The sequence below is a fragment of the Coregonus lavaretus genome (assembly GCF_964263955.1).
Source record: "Coregonus lavaretus genome assembly, chromosome: 11".
In the NCBI taxonomy this organism is placed as follows: domain Eukaryota; kingdom Metazoa; phylum Chordata; class Actinopteri; order Salmoniformes; family Salmonidae; genus Coregonus; species Coregonus lavaretus.
The window spans coordinates 47,260,598-47,278,854 of NC_139998.1; the positions used below are offsets into that span (position 1 = coordinate 47,260,598).

Sequence of the window (18,257 nt, forward strand, 5' to 3'; positions counted from 1 at the left end):
GAGTGAGAGAGAGAGACATAGAGAGAGAGAGACAGAGAGAGAGAGAGAGAGAGAGAGAGAGAGAGAGAGAGAGAGAGAGAGAGAGAGAGAGACCAGCTAAAGAGTGAGATGGTTGGGTCATGAGATAGTTGGGTTAGATGGAGTTTGCCTGTCTGTGGTTGAATCATTGAATCAATGAATAGTGATATTATTCTACGCTGGATACACTGGTGGGCCATGAGACTCATTCATTGCTGCAAAAAGAACATTTACCCAGTGACATATTTCCCTGCTCTTTGAAAGAGAGAGAGAGAGAGAGAGAGAGAGAGAGAGAGAGAGAGAGAGAGAGAGAGAGAGAGAGAGAGAGAGAGAGAGAGAGAGAGAGAGAGAGAGAGAGAGAGAGATATGTGCTGTAGCTGAATATGTGAAAAGCACCAGGTGGCATCTTCAAAGACATGATATTTACCATCTGGGGGAGTCCAGAATGTCAGTGGCCTGCTGTACACTGTGAGGTCACTAGCGTAGCATGCCAGGAAACCATTCACTTTACTGGATGGCAGCCAGACAACACACTATGATTTTATCAGCCGAAGCACATGATCTGTCTTTGAGGATGACATGTCTACTACCAATAGAGACAATGCTCAGTTTTTCTTAGTTACTGATCTGAAATGTTCTTATGAAGGATTATTAGAGCACATGCTGACAGTAGGAGGGGGCTTTTTAAAAACCATACGGTAACATTGTGAGCTTCATTATTCAATGAAGGGATCTACAAAAGTCTTCATCAGGATTAAATGTATATTTGTTATTGTGTTGTCTAATCTATAGCTGGCCTATAGCATGGCCCTATTTCTATATTGAACCTTTATTTGGACCGGGAGTCATGCTGAGACCAAGCTCTCTTTTACAGATGAGCCCTGCCCTTATCAGTGATGAATGGCCTACACTTCAGGACTTTTGGTTGGGGTAGCTATTATCAAATCAAATTATATTTGTCACATGCACCGAATACAACAGGTGAAATGCTTACTTACAAGCCCTTAACCAAAAATTCAGTTATAAGAAAAATAAGAGTAAAAAAAAAATTTACAATAAAATAACAATAACGAGGCTATATACAGGGGGTACCGGTACCGAGTCAATGTGCGGGGGTACAGGTTAGTCGAGGTAATATGTACATGTAGGTAGGGGTAAAGTGACTACGCATAGATAATAAACAGTGTAGCAGCAGCGTTAGAAAAGGGGGGTCAATGCAAACTGTCTGGGTAGCCATTTAATTAGCTGTTCAGCAGTCTTATGGCTTGGGGTTAGGAGCCTTTTGGACCTAGATTTGGAGCTCCGGTACAGCTTGCCATGCAGTAGCAGAGAGAACAGTCTATGACTAGGGTGGCTGGAGTCTTTGGCAATTTTTAGGGCCTTCCTCTGACACCGACTCGTATAGAGGTCCTGGATGACAGGAAGCTTGGCACCAGTGATGTACTGGGCCGTACGCACTACCCTCTGTAGTGCCTTGCGGTTGGATGACGAGCACTTGCCATACCAGGCGGTGATGCAACCAGTCAGGATGCTCTCGATGGTGCAGTTGTATAACATTTTGAGGATCTGAGGACCAATGCCAAATATTTTCAGTCTCCTGAGGGGGAATAGGCATTGTCGTGCCCTCTTCACGACTGTCTTGGTGTGTTTGGTATTAGTTAAAGGCCCAATGCAGCCGTTTTTATCGCAATATCAAATCATTTCTGGGTAACCATTAAGAAACCTTACTGAGAGTTTTGGAACTCTCTTTCTTATTGGTCTAATTAACCACCTGGTAATGTCACCAGGCAGGCCAAAACTCCATCCCATCAAAACAGGCAGAAATGTCAGGCGGTCTTTTCAAACAGCTCTTACACTAAAAGGGCATTATCTTCATTTTCACAATTTCACAGTATTATTCCAACCACATATTGTGGAAATATATATAAAACAAAGGACAATCACATTTTTGACTGCACTGGGCCTTTAATATGAATACCATATATAAGCATTATAGCTAATATAATATATGACGTTATCTGTCTGTTATATTCACGTTAGCATTGTTTCAAAGGTCTCAATATCCAGTATCCACACACCAACAGGGATATGCCACATGATTCTGAGGGCGGCTATGCCTCCGTGTGAGCCCTGGGTGTAGTGGGCTACTGTACACTCTTAGAAAAAAGAGTTCAAAAAGGGTTCTTCAGCCCCATAGGAGAACCCTTTTTGGTTCCAGGTAAAACGCTTTTTGATTCCAGGTAAAACCATTTTGGGTTCCATGTAAAACCTTCTGTGGAAAGATATGTAACAGTGACCAACTGCTGGAAGCTACAGTTACCCTAATAAGTACAAAGAAAATATTATTGTCACATACACCGGAGAGGTGCAGTAAAATGCGTTGTTTTATAGGGTCAGATTGTACAAGTAATTGGATGTAGACTACATGCTGTGTTTTTCCTGTTATTTGTTAGCATTAGCATAACTTGTGCATGTTTTTTTTTCTCATGAAGATCCTCTCACATTTTATATGCTTTAGTGTTGTCATGCTGACTTGATTATTTTGGGTGTCAGTTTAGCCAGCCGACTGGAGTGATCTCAGTTAATGACCATTCCGTGATGCATATTGATTGTTCAGAAAATAGCTCTGCTCCTATTCACATGGCTAGTGCATTGGATTGTCCAATAAAGCCCTATTTCGAGGAGCTAAATGTGGCAGTATATTGGGTTCTGCCTGAAGCAACTGTTGTAGCCCTTTAGCCTTATAGTCTGCCTATATTTAAGCAACAAGACATGAGAACCCGTGGTATGTCCTGTAAAACACAGCTAAAGGGTGTTTTCTTATCATTTTATAAATAGTCATCATAGCCATACAGCAACCTTGGTGTAATTGTTAGCCCTTAAGCTAATTTTAAGCCCCTGAAATGCAATTACATTGCATACCAACACCAAAGGATAATCTATAGTGAGAATACAGCGCTGTCCCTCCAACAACTGCAATGTATTAATAGTGTGACTTTCTATCCCTACACTCTCAGAAAAAAAGGTTCAGAATTATACTTAAAGGGGTAGATCCACTTGTCACTGTAGTGGTACCCTGTAAGGTACGTCCAATGTACCATTAGTTACTGTATACTGTAGGTACATAGTTGTACCCTTGCAGTTCATACCTTAAAAGAGACAATAGTGTACAATATAGTTCACACAGGTACAAAACCGTACCTTTAGAAAAGGTACACATTTGCCTTTTTAGGTTACCACCACAGTGACAAAGCGGTTTGTTTTTAAGTGGCAAAAATGAATATTTTCTCTATATCAAGTCACTCACGTGTACACGCCTCTACGCCATCCCACTTCTGACACACCTGACCGGGTCTCGAACCTGGGTCCAGCGACTGTCAAACCAACACCTTAACCATTTCACCAAGAGGTCCGTTACGCTTGACAAGGTCACTCAGTGTTAGGTTAAGGTCGCTACAATATTAATTACAGCACATGGTCTTATTAATTATTGTCACATGCTCTTATGTAAGCCTTTATGAAGACTTCAGAACTGGCAGTGGACATGCTCAAAATGTTATTTAAATAACCATAGACCACTTAAACTCGTACAACACTTCCACTCACAGCTGGCCAAAAATAACTAACTGAAAGCCACGCCCCCACTAATCCACACCTCCACCCTGGGAAACAGAAATGTACCTTCACCGTATCCCTTTTTTTTAGAGTGTGTGATGATTGTAACTTTATATTCAAAATATTGGTTACAAAAATTTACCGTTATACTCGATTATGTACCCTAAAAGGTATCTACAGGTACAGTTGAAGTCGGAAGTTTACATACACCTTAGCCAAATACATTTAAACTCAGTTTTTCACAATTCCTGACATTTAATCGTAGTAAAAATGTGCTGTCTTAGGTCAGTTAGGATCACCACTTTATTTTAAGAATGTGAAATGTCAGAATAATAGTAGAGAGAATGATTTATTTCAGCTTTTATTTATTTCATCACATTCCCAGTGGGTCAGAAGTTTACAAACACTCAATTAGTATTTGGTAGCATTGCCTTTAAATTGTTTAACTTGGGTCAAACGTTTCAGGTAGCCTTCCACAAGCTTCCCACAATAAGTTGGGTGAATTTTGGCCCATTCCTCCTGACAGAGCTGGTGTAACTGAATCAGGTTTGTAGGCCTCCTTGCTCGCACACGCTTTTTCAGTTCTGCCCACAAACTTTCTATAGGATTGAGGTCAGGGCTTTGTGATGGCCACTCCAATACGTTGACTTTGTTGTCCTTAAGCCATTTTGCCACAACTTTGGAAGTATGCTTGGGGTCATTGTCCATTTGGAAGACCCATTTACGACCAAGCTTTAACTTCCTGACTGATGTCTTGGGATGTTGCTTCAATATATCCACATAATTTTCCTTCCTCATGATGCCATCTATTTTGTGAAGTGCACCAGTCCCTCCTGCAGCAAAGCACCCCCACAGCATGATGCTGCCACCCCTGTGCTTCACAGTTGGGATGGTGTTCTTCGGCTTGCAAGCCACCCCATTTTCCTCCAAACATAACGATGGTCATTATGGCCAAACAGTTCTATTTTTGTTTCATCAGACCAGAGGACATTTCTCCAAAAAGTAAGATCTTTGTCCCCGTGTGCAGTTGCAAACTGTAGTCTGGCTTTTTTATGGCGGTTTTTTGGAGCAGTGGCTTCTTCCTTGCTGAGCGGCCTTTCAGGTTATGTCGATATAGGACTCGTTTTACTGTGGACATAGATACTTTTGTACCTGTTTCCTCCAGCATCTTCACAAGGTCCTTTGCTGTTGTTCTGGAATTGATTTGCACTTTTCGCACGAAAGTACGTTCATCTCAAAGAGACAGAACGCGTCTCCTTCCTGAGCGGTATGACGGCTGCATGGTCCCATGGTGTTTATACTTGCATACTATTGTTTGTACAGATGAACGTGGTACCTTCAGGTGTTTGGAAATTGCTCCCAAGGATGAACCAGACTTGTGGAGGTCTACAATCATTTTTTAAAAGTTATTGGCTGATTTCTTTTGATTTTCCCATGGTGTCAAGCAAAGAGGCACTGAGTTTGAAGGTAGGCCTTAAAATACATCCACAGGTACACCTCCAATTGACTCAAATGATGTAACTTAGCCTATCAGAAGCTTCTAAAGCCATGACATCATTTTCTGGAATTTTCCAAGTTGTTTAAAGGCACAGTCAACTTAGTGTATGTAAACTTCTGACCCACTGGAATTATGATACAGTGAATTATAAGTGAAATAATCTGTCTGTAAACAATTGTTGGAAATATTACTTGTGTCATGCACAAAGTAGATGTCCTAACCGACTTGCCAAAACTATAGTTTGTTAACAAGACATTTGTAGAGTGGTTGAAAAATGGGTTTTAATGACTCCAACCTAAGTGTATGTAAACTTCCGACTTCAACTGTTCATTATGTGTGTTTTTATATTTTTGTAGGGAAACAATACTGTACCCTAACCGTACCCTTTTTTTCTGAGAGTGTATAGACTGATAACAGTCCACAAAACAGTCCTAAAATTAAGCATTATAAGCTGAACAAGAAACAGTTGCTAATGTCAAAGCTAATACACCTACACATTATAGTCCATGAACCAGAGATCAGAATATCTTTAAAAACATCTGGGGGGGACAATAGTGTCTCATAGTGTTATTTTCCAAGGTCTCTGTCCTCTAGAAATGGCAAAGGTGCACTTGTCAATGTAATTTTGCTGATGGGGCCAACATTGTTTGACACTCCTGACTTACAGTTTACAATGTGCTATCTCTTTCACACATTTTACCATGAAACATCAACTTCAGCAAAAAGTGATTTTATATCAGACATTACTCTGTGATTGATGTTCCTATGTTCTTCTGTCCTGTCCAGCAAAAGTCCCTGAGGGAAAAATGGTTGCTGGATGGAGCTGCTGGGTCGGAGCAGGACGAGGCCAAGAAACAGCTGGAGGAGGATGAAGTCAAGCTCAAGGGGATGGAGGAGAACATCATTAGGTACGTCTACAACCCAGGAACACTGGTGTACCTACTACCTTTATATGTTTCTGGATTAATTATATATATTTAGTTCACCAGTCTTTAACCAGGCAAAACCTGCTCTTAACATGGTCAAAGCTTGATCTCCTGTTCTCTCTATTTCATTTTGCCATGCCGGCTCTCTGGCAATGTGGCGCAGCACATTTGCTATGGTTGAGACCCTTATGCAACGTTTCTTTGAAACATTTTAATAAGACATAAGTTGAACTCTTAGCTGGAAAGGAGTATAGGCCTATCAGATGCTGCAAAGCACTCAATACCAGTTAGACAAAACTAGCCAGACTTAAGAGAGTGGGTGGGGGGTGGGGGGAATGGCAGAGGCAGTAATGGGGGTGCTCACTGGTGGAGAGACGAACGCAGACAACGTCTGGAACAGCACTCATCAATCTCTCCAGTACATAAAGGAGACCCAGTAGCCAAGAGCCCCCACCCCCTCCCTCCTCCATCCAACCATTTTCTTTCTCACTCATAGCAAAACAGTGTCATCAATCTTCTTCTCTGGCAGTCCATTTCACTGATTAAATTCCTCCTGGCTGCTGCAGCCCAGCCCTGGCAGAACGCTGGCGCTGGCTGGCTGTATTGGGGCTCAGACTGGGGCAACACAGGCACTAAACTGTCACAACTCCCAATGAGCAACGCCAGCTAACAATGGCCGCTGTCAAGGCCGGAGCTAGGGAGAATACAGAATGGGATAATGCTAAGGAGAAGCTATTGTCCCTATCCCAAATAAGCGCTTAATTCTGTTAGATAGGCCATAGCCAGGAAGGCCCCAGTGAGTATTTTTTTGGTATTTAACAATATGAGGACATTTAAAGGGATAGTTCACGGGTTGCTCTTTGGCTCTGAGCAATTCATTTTAGATGAAAAATATCAGTGTATCACATTCCCAGTGGATGAGCTCTGTAGCTGGGTGTATACAGTGAGGGAAAAAAGTATTTGATCCCCTGCTGATTTTGTACGTTTGTCCACTGCCAAAGAAATGATCAGTCTATAATTTTAATGGTAGGTTTATTTGAACAGTGAGAGACAGAATAACAACAAAAACATCCAGAAAAACGCATGTCAAAAATGTTATAAATTGATTAGCATTTTAATGAGGGAAATAAGTATTTGACCCCTCTACAAAACATAACTTAGTACTTGGTGGCAAAACCCTTGTTGGCAATCACAGAGGTCAGACGTTTCTTGTAGTTGGCCACCAGGTTTGCACACATCTCAGGAGGGATTTTGTCCCACTCCTCTTTGCAGATCTTCTCCAAGTCATTAAGGTTTCGAGGCTGACGTTTGGCAACTCAAACCTTCAGCTCCCACAGATTTTCTATGGGATTAAGGTCTGGAGACTGGCTAGGCCACTCCAGGACCTTAATGTGCTTCTTCTTGAGCCACTCCTTTGTTGCCTTGGCCGTGTGTTTTGGGTCATTGTCATGCTGGAATACCCATCCACGACCCATTTTCAATGCCCTGGCTGAGGGAAGGAGGTTCTCACCCAAGATTTGATGGTACATGGCCCTGTCCATCGTCCCTTTGATGCGGTGAAGTTGTCCTGTCCACTTAGCAGAAAAACACACCCAAAGCATAATGTTTCCACCTCCATGTTTGACGGTGGGGATGGTGTTCTTGGAGTCATAGGCAGCATTCCTCCTCCTCCAAACACAGCGAGTTGAGTTGATGCCAAAGAGCTCCATTTTGGTCTCATCTGACCACAACACTTTCACCCAGTTCTCCTCTGAATCATTCAGATGTTCTGACACTATAAAGCCTTCATTGTGTGCATAGTTGCTCAAAAAACAAACATTTTAGATAGACTAGACAGAAATCTCAAACTGTTTTTGAATACTACAGATGGTGTGGAACACATTCTCAAACTGTTTGTGAGTGTCACTGACCATGGCTGTGTGTGAATGATCACGTTTCTCCCTTTTCTGCAGACTGGAGCAGGAACTGGAGGAGCTGGGGACAGGCATCTCGGCGACCTCCACCAAAGAGAGTCTGACAGATGCAGCCAAGGAGGAGGAAGCCAAGACAGCCGACAACAAAGTGAGTCTCCCCCCCCCCCCCACCCCGAGTCAGCTGGACACATCAGGTTCACCAGGGACACACACTATTGGAGACAATAGTATTTGCCTAGGGTGTGTGTGTGTGTGTGTGTGTGTGAGAGTGTGTGTGTGTGTGTGTGTGTGTGTGTGTGCGTGTGTGTGTGTGTGAGTGTGTTGGGGGGCATGTTTGAAGTAGGAGAGTGGGAATCGAGGACCGGGGGACGTTTAGGGGGCCGGACTGCCAGAGCAAGCTTTGGGCCATAAATGAAAGCAAAAAAAAACTGTGTGTACAGTAACTGGCCTTGTGATAGACTGACAGTGACATGTCCACTTGAGCAAATGCCATCTTGATATTATGCCATCAGTAATATCATTAGTGACAGTCCGGATGGGCCTGGAGAGTCAGACACTGGGTCTGACAAGCAGTGTGTGGGGAACAGTTGTTGACAGGAGGGGGGCTCTTGCCCAAAGGGTAAGTCCATATTGACAGCACACACTGGGTAGCTTTTAGCATGGGGGTTTCATAGCAATGGCTAGAAAAGATGCTCTGTGTCTTCTGTCTCCCTCTTGAACTCATTGGCTCTTTCCTTCACGAGTCAATATCCACATCCTCAAACCATCCATCCTGGCACCGCTTTCCTCAAAGGGAAAGTGCTTATTTAATTTGGCATCTCTTTCTACCTCAATCGTTTTTCTTGCTTCCTTGTCGGCCATGTTTTTTATGGCGTACCTCAATGGAAAATATGTTCCTTCCCTCAAACTCGGTTTTCAAAGAAATATGTTAAATATGTGACACAATGTTCATTCATTATGTAGCTATGGTTTTGAATAAGAGTGTCTCTTCAAGAAGCAAATCCAATACCTCATAGCTGTGGGTTGTCAGTAGAACCGTTTCACTCAATCTTATAGTATTTTTTTAAACGGATGCTATTCGACTGTGTGGCTCCTGATGATTCATATTGCAGAAATAGACCCACCTTCTATACTTGTGTGGTGAAGTTTGCTGCAGTAATACAAAGCTCTTTCTAAAAATGGAAAGCATGCCATTTACCTTACAGTGTAGAATGGACTGAAAATCCACTCCAACTTTCTGAGGAAGACAGATAAGTGTAGGAGAAATTCTAACCTGATAATATTTTAATCTGACTCTATATTCCAGGTTTTTTTCTGGATAAAAAAGGGGTTTAGGTGGTGGGCGTGGCAAGGGGCGTGGCAGGATGTGCAGTCGTCCGGTCAGCGCAGCTGAATTTCAGATAACATTTTAGAGGCCCCCATCTTGGCGGTGTAGACAATTGTTTGCATTTTTAAGGCAATTTCCTGCCATTCTACGAATTTCTCCATGGAGCTGAGAGAAAAGTTGCCAATTTTAAAGCTAATTTCCTGCAATTCTACACATTTTGCCATGCAGCTGAGAGAAAATGTTGCAGTTTTAAAGCACATTTCTTGATATTCTACATATTCTGCCATGAAGCTGAGAGGAAATGTTGCAGTTTTAAAGTAAATTAAAGTAAATCTGGTTTTAGTCATTTAAGTTTACACTGAAAGTGCTTTTAGCAAGGTAGCAAGCCTGTGCATCGCCTGGCTCAGAAAACTATCATGTACATGTGTCTAGAAAGAGCCGTTAGATAACTATAATGTACATGTGTCTAGAAAGAGCCATTAGATAACTATAATGTACATGTGTCTAGAAAGAGCCGTTAGATAACTATAATGTACATGTGTCTAGAAAGAGCCATTAGATAACTATAATGTACATGTGTCTAGAAAGAGCCATTAGATAACTATAATGTACATGTGTCTAGAAAGAGCCATTAGATAACTATAATGTACATGTGTCTAGAAAGAGCCGTTATGCAATTAACAATATCTAGATACTTTGAGCTGATTCTAGTGAACAGAGCTCTAGAATTAAATTAATTGAGTCAAGTTTAGAGTAGAGGAGGAAAGGTGAAAGCATACGATGTGTAGTGCAATTAACTTTACCATTAGACCTTTACATCAATCATTACCCTAAAGTATGAATATTACTACTGTATGCATCCAATTTAAAAGTAATGCAATAAGAATACAATTATCAAAAGAGTGCATACCATAAGTCTTCAATATAAGGTAAAAAATATATCAGTCTGTAACATAGCATATACTGCAACTATGGCGTTACAAAGTATAGCCAGGAGATTACAACGACACCCTACCTAGGGCGGAATCCGATTTCCATAACCCCAAGCATATTTTACCTTTTAGCAGACACTCTTATCGAGAGCGACTTACAGTTAAGTGAGTGCATACATTTTCATACTGACCCCCTGTGGGAATCAAACCCACAACCCTGGCGTTGCAAACGCCATGCTCTACCAACTGAGCTACATCCCTGCCGGCCATGCCCTCCCCTACCCTGGACAACGCTGGCTAATTGTGCGCCGCCCCATGGGTCTCCCGGTCGCGGCCGGCTACGACAGAGTCTGGATTTGAACCAGGATCTCTAGTGGCACAGCTAGCACTGCGATGCAGTGCCTTAGACCACTGCGCCACTCGGGAGACTTATATAATTAGCATCACTCTACTGGCCAGAAACAATAGAAACTAAAGGCATACAACTTCACAAACATGACCTAATCTAATCAACACAACTTAATCTAAATAAATGTGCCGCTCCAGCTTTGAACTGACTGCCGTCCGGCGAAACAGTTTAGAACAGCAACTCTGAAAAGAGAAATCCATAACACGTACAATACAGTGTGTCATGTAAAAATGTTCAGCTCTTTATGAGCTATTGAAATAATCCAAACGTGAAAATTAAATTCAGGGGCGCAACTTTCACTTTCATATTATGTCGTCCCCGTCCCCCCCGTCCCCCCACCACTTCTAATACCAAAGTTGCGCCCCTGATTCAATTCATACAGTTACATTTATTTATGTCAACTCAAGTTTCATCAGCCTTCACTCCTATGAGGGCGCCGTAACCCTTGGGGAACGTTCCTGCCTGGAGAAAGCAGCGGGCGTAGGTGTGCTTCATTCCTATGATGTGTAAACATATGGCCATCCATCCGGACAGTGCCATAAATTGTGATTGAATCATCATGCTGTGCCTTGGCACCAGCAAGTCACCGACGCAAGGGTCACCCTCTCTCATTCTATACACCATACAATGTGTTTTCTGGGTTTGATCATGTGTTTTCTGGGTTTGATCATTCGTTTTCTGGGTTTGATCATGTCTTTTCTGGGTTTGACACTGGATTTTCTGAGTTTGATGCTCTACGATGAATGGATTAAAATACTGTTTTTTTTTTTTCTCTCTCTCTCTCTCTCTCTCTCTCTCTCTCTCTCTCTCTCTCTTTCTCTCTCTCTCTCTCTCTCTCTCTCAGGCGGCTCCGGCAGGCACTGTGCAAGGTAACACATCTTCTTCCTCATTCCTCTCCTCTTTCACAAGTCTTTTGTGTTTGTCTCTCTTTCTCTCCCTCCCTCTCTCATTCTCACCCCACTTCCTTGTTCGGTGACCACTTATAGAGGTCAAGGAAGTGCTCAAAGTAAACAACAGCCCTCGTCTGGACATGTCCGGAGGTGCCTCAGGTATAATGAAAACAGGTGAGTCTCGGTACCCTGTAGCTCACATACTGAGACACACTGTAGAGAGACATCTTAGAGAAATGTTTTGCCTCTAGATTCACTCTAGATTATAATGTCATGCTAAGCATATTAAAGTGATGTTATTCCTTTCAATGTAAAACAAAATGAGAGGAATATATTCCTTGTTTCATTCAGGAATATATTAATTGATTCATAGTCAATTGATACGTTATTGACTGATTATATTAATCATATAAATTGTATCTGTGCAATCAGACATGCAATAGAGCCCATTTTTGTCCGAAATGGAAGACATCTCAATAAGATTCTATTGGAGTCTTCTATCTTTATCTGTCTTTGTCCCAAACCTGGGCACCTCCTCTGTGTTTGTCTCTTTCTCTCTCTCCTCACTCTTTCGCTCTTTCTCTCTCTCCTCTCTCTTTTGCTCTTTCTCTCTCCCTCTCTCTTTCTCACCCAACTTCCTTGACTGCTTATAGAGGTCAAGGAAGTGCTCAAAGTGCACAACAGCCCTCGTCTGGACATGTCCGGAGGTGCCTCAGATATAATGAGAACAGGTGAGTCTCGGTACCCTGTAGCTCACATACTGAGACACTGTAGAGAGACATCTTAGAGAAATTCTGCTTTTTCACTCTCTTTTTTCTTTTTTCAAGTCTTAAACATAGATGCCTCTTAACATAGATCTGAGTACAACATCTGATGTCAGCTTTGTATAATTTAGTTACATTTATGATTTTTCTAATAAAAAAACTGTCATTACCAAATAATTATTGACATTGATAGATATTACAGTGTTAGAGAATCTCATATTAACCCATAACCTAAATCTGAATTTTGTTGCACAAAATGGCATTGCCATCTAGTAATTAAACAATCTATAATTTTGCACATTTTTAGTCATTTAGCAGACACGCTTATCCAGAGCAACTTATATGAGCAATTAGGGTTAAGTGCCTTGCTCAAGGGGACATCGACAGATTTTTCACCTAGTCAGCCCGGGGATTTGAACCAGCGCCCTTTCAGTTACTGGTCCAACGCTCTTAACCACTAGGCTACCTGCTACGTCAATACGTAACTCCGACGTGGAACTCATTATTATAAACACAAGCAGTTTGAATGGCTGGGCAGTAGCTCCTCAAGAGTGCTGTCAGCAGTATCACATCTAATGTAACACATCATCGAATCTTCATTTCGATGACATTTTCATTGAATGACAGCAACATGATACCGAAACGCTTGACAATTTACCCCACTGTCATACACAACACCTCAGTATAGCTCAGGATATTGTAATCACAAACAGCTACAGATGGCTGGGGACAGCTTCACCTCCTATCCAGGGGGCTTTTCAGCAGTGTCATAACGGGGCCCTTGGCCCTCCTTCCTCCTCCTCCTTCCTCCTTCTCCTTACATGTGGGCATCTGTCCCCTTTAATCAAACATTCGCTTTCATCAGCCTCACAGTAGCCCTGAAAGGAGAGAGGGATTCCACTGAAAGGCTGTACTCCACAGTGAGGCAGTGACTAATGAGTTATTTTACTTATTGAGCCCAGGTCCCCATACATCTCCCATCTAGAGAGCCCTTTCTGAGCAGGAGGGTGGAATGGGGCTACTTATTGTTCGGTTTAATCAAGACCTGCTGGGATGAAATGCAAATTGCCACGCTTTCCTGGATTAGTTTGTTTTGGTAACATTGATGGTGTAATACGGCCATCATATAACAGCTAAATAACTATAAACTAAGAAAGGAACATAGTATGATCACTATACCCAGTACATACCCCACTCCCTTCAGGGTCTCAGGGGGAGTTGGGATATGCATGAAACACATTTCCATTACACACATGTACAAGTGTCCATCCACAACTGTGTAACAAGACATATAAACACCCCCCAAATTAGTATTATTATAAACAAATAATAGATATACATTAGATATCTAGAAGCTAGATACGTTGATATGGAACAATACAATATAAGGGGACTGTTATGGGGGATCAATACAAGGGGAATGTTATGGGTGATCAATATAGAGGGACTGTTATGGGGGATTAATATAGAGGGATTGTTATGGGGGATCAATACAAGGGGACTGTTATGGGTGGGCTACCTGCCACCCCATGATACATGATACATCTACCAGTTCCATGCTGTGAAAAGGATGTACTGTAGTGCTTGAATGTACTGTAGTGCCTGAATGTACTGTAGTGCCTGAATGTACTGTAGTGCCTGAATGTACTGTAGTGCCTGACTGTACTGTAGTGCCTGAGTATACATCGGCACACTATGTGAATGTGAATGTGTGGGTGGGAAGGTTAAACAGTATTCCCAGCACATAGTCACGTGGGAGGAACTATTTTAATGACAGACCACTCGGGTATTTCATCATAGCTAAGTACTCACGACACCTTTAGGAGAAGACAAAATCAATTAGAATGCCATACAACATGTTGCATTCTCTGAAGTGATTTGGTATACTGTATTTCATGTCCTCTATTTATTGTCACTCTCAGTCGTGTTTCTGTACTGTATTTTCCCCTAACATTTGTCTTCTGTCCTAATCTTCACAGTGATCAACTGTCTGTCTCTCTGTGTTTGTCTATCTGTTTGGGTGTGTGTGTGTATGAGTTTGTGTGAGTTTGTCTCTCTGCCTGCGTGTTGGTCTGTTCTTATTCATTCTTGTGGACATTCAATGTGATTTGTGGCTAAAGGAGTTAAAAAAAGTAGAGTAGTGCTTGTAAAGAGATGGTATACTGAGTATTCAGTTCTCACAGTATTTATGTTGTGTGGAGATACCCTATATGTAGTTATTATCAGATGATGCGATGTTGCCAAGGCAACGCAGCTCCGCTAAAAAGTATAACTTCTCTATCTGTCGTCATGGCAGCGTTAGATTCACACACAGTGTGCACATTACAACAAATTATAGTGTTGCTTTCAAAAAGCAAAGTAGTTTCACAGTCTCAGCTGTTGCGTAATAGCATAATTATCCAAATGACATGCATTTTGTACATGCTTTCCTTACAACCTGGTGTGCATGTAATTCGGCAAACATATGGCTTACCTTTTCCATCCAGGAGCTACCCCAGTCAAAGGAATATCATGAATTGTAGTTATGTTTACTTTATGTGTGTTGGTGTTACATGGGCATACTGATTGGTGGCTAGTATAGACTGATTTAGTATGGCTTTTAGTGGAACATTGTAGCATTGTTGTGTATAGTGGTTGTCTTTAAAAAATACAAAAAAGTGATTGAATAGTGAATGGTTATTAGTGGAACTGCTGAGTGTCTAGTCCTGTTTATATATAGTGGTAGAGAGATGATGTGGCTGTGTGGTACAAATGACAGAAAGAGAGAGAGAGAGAGAGATTGGCTATGTAGTTTGTAACATATAGATGTTTGGGATGACTGTGAGTGTGTGTGAGAGGGAGCGTGAGAGAGGACACCTCTGCAGGGCCCTAACGTCTCCTCTCGTTGACACCCCATGCACCCAGCGATGTACTCAGTAGAGATCACCGTTGAGAGGGACAATGTCACGGGCGAGACTAAGGTGTTGTCCACCAACACCCTACTGCCCATTAACCTCTCTGGGCAAGGGGTCAAGGTGTATGAGGATTACCAGAAAGGTGATTTCCCAACATGATTCCAACAGCAAAAGGAGACACTCAGCTAAGACATGCAAAGTGAATGCCTTTACGAGAAGTGTTAACAGCTATGATAGAATACTGTTTTATGTACAAGAACAAATTTATAACAATAATATCACAAGATTAAGATATAATCTGAGATAAGTATACCTAAAATTCTAGTTATTACAGACATTGCTTGTTTGATCGTAGCCAGTTAAAGACATAGGCTACATCTTGTGGTTCAATAAACTTCATAATGTATTTCCACTTGGCTATAAAAGCTTCCCATATACTCTGTCTCATATAATGATTGGCATGAATCCACTCATTGACTGTAGATATTATTAACGTGATTTTACTTCTCATATAGCAAAAGGACTACATACAGATGTAGGATGTTAATTTCATCACCCTGTTGCAGGAGATCTTTCCAGCAATGCAGGAAATGTTTAACTTGTAGTGTATTTGAGGCTTCTGAAGTTTTTAATTTCCACTTAAAAATTTCAGACTTGATTTTTCCTTACGAAAAATGTATTTACCCCTACAAAAATGTCTATTCATTATAATCAACATAATAATGAACATTTCCTGTTGATGCAGGATTATTTTCCTGCTGTAGCAAACTGGCTCATATTAAGATCCTACATCTGTAGTTAAGCATAGCATGACACAGTGTTGCAGGGTGACCAATAAGTCCATCCCTACTTATAGACCTGCTTTTCAGCCAATAACTCTAATTCAATAGTTACATTTGTGAATGTGAACTTGGGCTATTATGTATTGGTACAAAAAACTGTCAATACATTGAAAACCAATTTGAAATGGTCCTGTTGGTCTCCCTGTAGCTGTTTTAGTTCACCTGCTGGTATTGGGCATGATCCTTCCCTACACCCCACCCGCCACAACCAACACATCCCCACTGGTCCTCTCACTTCTTTGGGAGTGCAGTGTCAGGTTTGGACCTCTAGAGCCGGTTTCCCAGACCCAGATTAAGCCTATTCCTAGACTAAAAAGCACTCTCAATGGAGATTCTCTATTGAGTATACTTTTAGTTCAGGGGTAGGCTTTAATCTTGGTCTGGGAAACCAGCCCATCATGTCTTAGGTTGGTGATAGTGCCCTGAAGGTCCGAAGAATGAACCCTCTGCTGCATAGCCAAAAGTTAGTGTTGGCGTAAGGCTAAGGGCGAGGCCAGACTGGCCCGTTGATTTTATCCGTAGCTGTGATTTCCAATGCTTTCTCAATGGGAGTTGATGGTTAGCAGAGATGTCTATAGAATTTCCATCCATTTTCACGGACCAAAAGTTCAGATGAGTTGACCTTTTGATGGGCCGAAGGATACATAACCATCCGTTTAGCCAATTAGAAAAGAGGAGGCGTTTTAAGTCACACACTCCACACGCGCACGGACCAAAATGAATATTTTTTAATTTGGTGTCCGTTCTCCACGGATCAGTCTGGCCTCCTCCTGTATGAAGACTACAGCTCTACTTTCTCTCCTAGTCGTATCCATCCACCTCATCCTGTATGGAGACTGCAGCTCTACTTTCTCTCCTAGTCGTATCCATCCACCTCCTCCTGTATGAAGACTGCAGCTCTACTTTCTCTCCTAGTCGTATCCATCCACCTCCTCCTGTATGGAGACTGCAGCTCTACTTTCTCTCCTAGTCGTATCCATCCACCTCCTCCTGTATGAAGACTGCAGCTCAACTTTCTCTCCTAGTCGTATCCATCCACCTCATGAGTCTCTTCTGTTAGTGACACATCTGTCGCTCTCCATCTCTCTCTTTCTCATAGTGGTACACGAGGTGAACGGGGAGAACGGGGTCCACCAGCTCAGCGCCAACGAGGTGGACGAGCTCATCCACAAAGCTGACGAGTCCATGATGAGCGACGCCACCACCGCTGGCGCCACCTCCACCGCCCCCGTCTTCCCCACCGACGCTGAGTTGGCCGCCGAGCAGCAGACGACACCCCAGAAGGAGATCACAGGCATGGAGGCCAAGGCAGGCGGCGCCAGTCCCCAGCCAGGTGGAGGCGAGGTGGAGGCCAGCGCCGAGAACCCTGTCACTATGGTGTTCATGGGCTACCAGAGTGTGGAGGACGAGGCGGAGACCAACAAGGTGCTGGGCCTGGAGGGCACCGTCAAGGCCGAGCTGGTGGTCATCGAGGACGGCAAGGGCAAGAATGTGATGGTGGGGCCCACTCCAGCCACCGTGACCGTCACCGAGGGAGGCGCCAAGGAAGAGCAGTCGCCCCCGCCCAACGGCAGCGCCGCTGACCCCACCAAGACCCCCCAGGAGACGGCCTCTGCGGGGGAGAAAGGGGGAGAGCCAGAAGGGGGCGCTACTGAGCTCAACAACAAGGAGAAGCAGCCTTGCAAGTGCTGCACCATCATGTGATTCCTCCCGGAACTTGACTTTTCAAGGAGAAATGACAAACCAACAACAACCATAACGTCATGAAAACCAACAAAAACTCCCCCCCCCACCCGAAAAAAAAAAGGCATAAATGTTCTTTATCTTATGATAGCCGGCTGTTGTTTCCCGACTTCATTTTCATCTACGTTTTAGGTCTTTTATTACATTTTTCTAACTTCTTTCCTTTCTATTATTTCAGGTTTTGTTGGTTTGTTTGTTTTTTGTTGTTGCCAAGGTGAGCAATCCCTGCGTTCTCATACTTTGAGATTGCTGAGGTAGAGAGGAGATAGAAAAGGAAGGAGAGAAGGAGAGAAGGAGAGAAAGAGAGAAGGAAAGAGGAAGGGGTTTGTTCACTCACCCAGCATTGTCCAACAAGCATTTTTTTGAAATGACATCTCTTATACACCGCCATGATTTTTTTATCTTAACTTTCTGTATGAAGGACAGATATATCTCTTTATATATCTATATATATATACATTGTTTATTTTAAAGATATATTTATTG

General features: G+C 42.5%; 1 protein-coding gene across 1 annotated transcript in view; it reads left to right on the forward strand.

The window, feature by feature from the left end:
* Positions 1–17,803, forward strand: part of LOC311137114 (paralemmin-1-like) — a 59,679-nt gene extending 41,876 nt beyond the window's left edge. Inside the window, exons 4-10 of the mRNA XM_084171453.1 lie at positions 5,918–6,039; positions 8,010–8,118; positions 11,486–11,507; positions 11,625–11,702; positions 12,182–12,259; positions 15,197–15,328; positions 17,128–17,803. Of these exons, the coding sequence (XP_084027579.1) occupies positions 5,918–6,039; positions 8,010–8,118; positions 11,486–11,507; positions 11,625–11,702; positions 12,182–12,259; positions 15,197–15,328; positions 17,128–17,732 (1,146 nt within the window). The 3' untranslated portion in view covers positions 17,733–17,803. The remainder of the gene's footprint in view (positions 1–5,917; positions 6,040–8,009; positions 8,119–11,485; positions 11,508–11,624; positions 11,703–12,181; positions 12,260–15,196; positions 15,329–17,127) is intronic.
* The last annotated feature ends 454 nt before the right edge of the window (positions 17,804–18,257 follow it).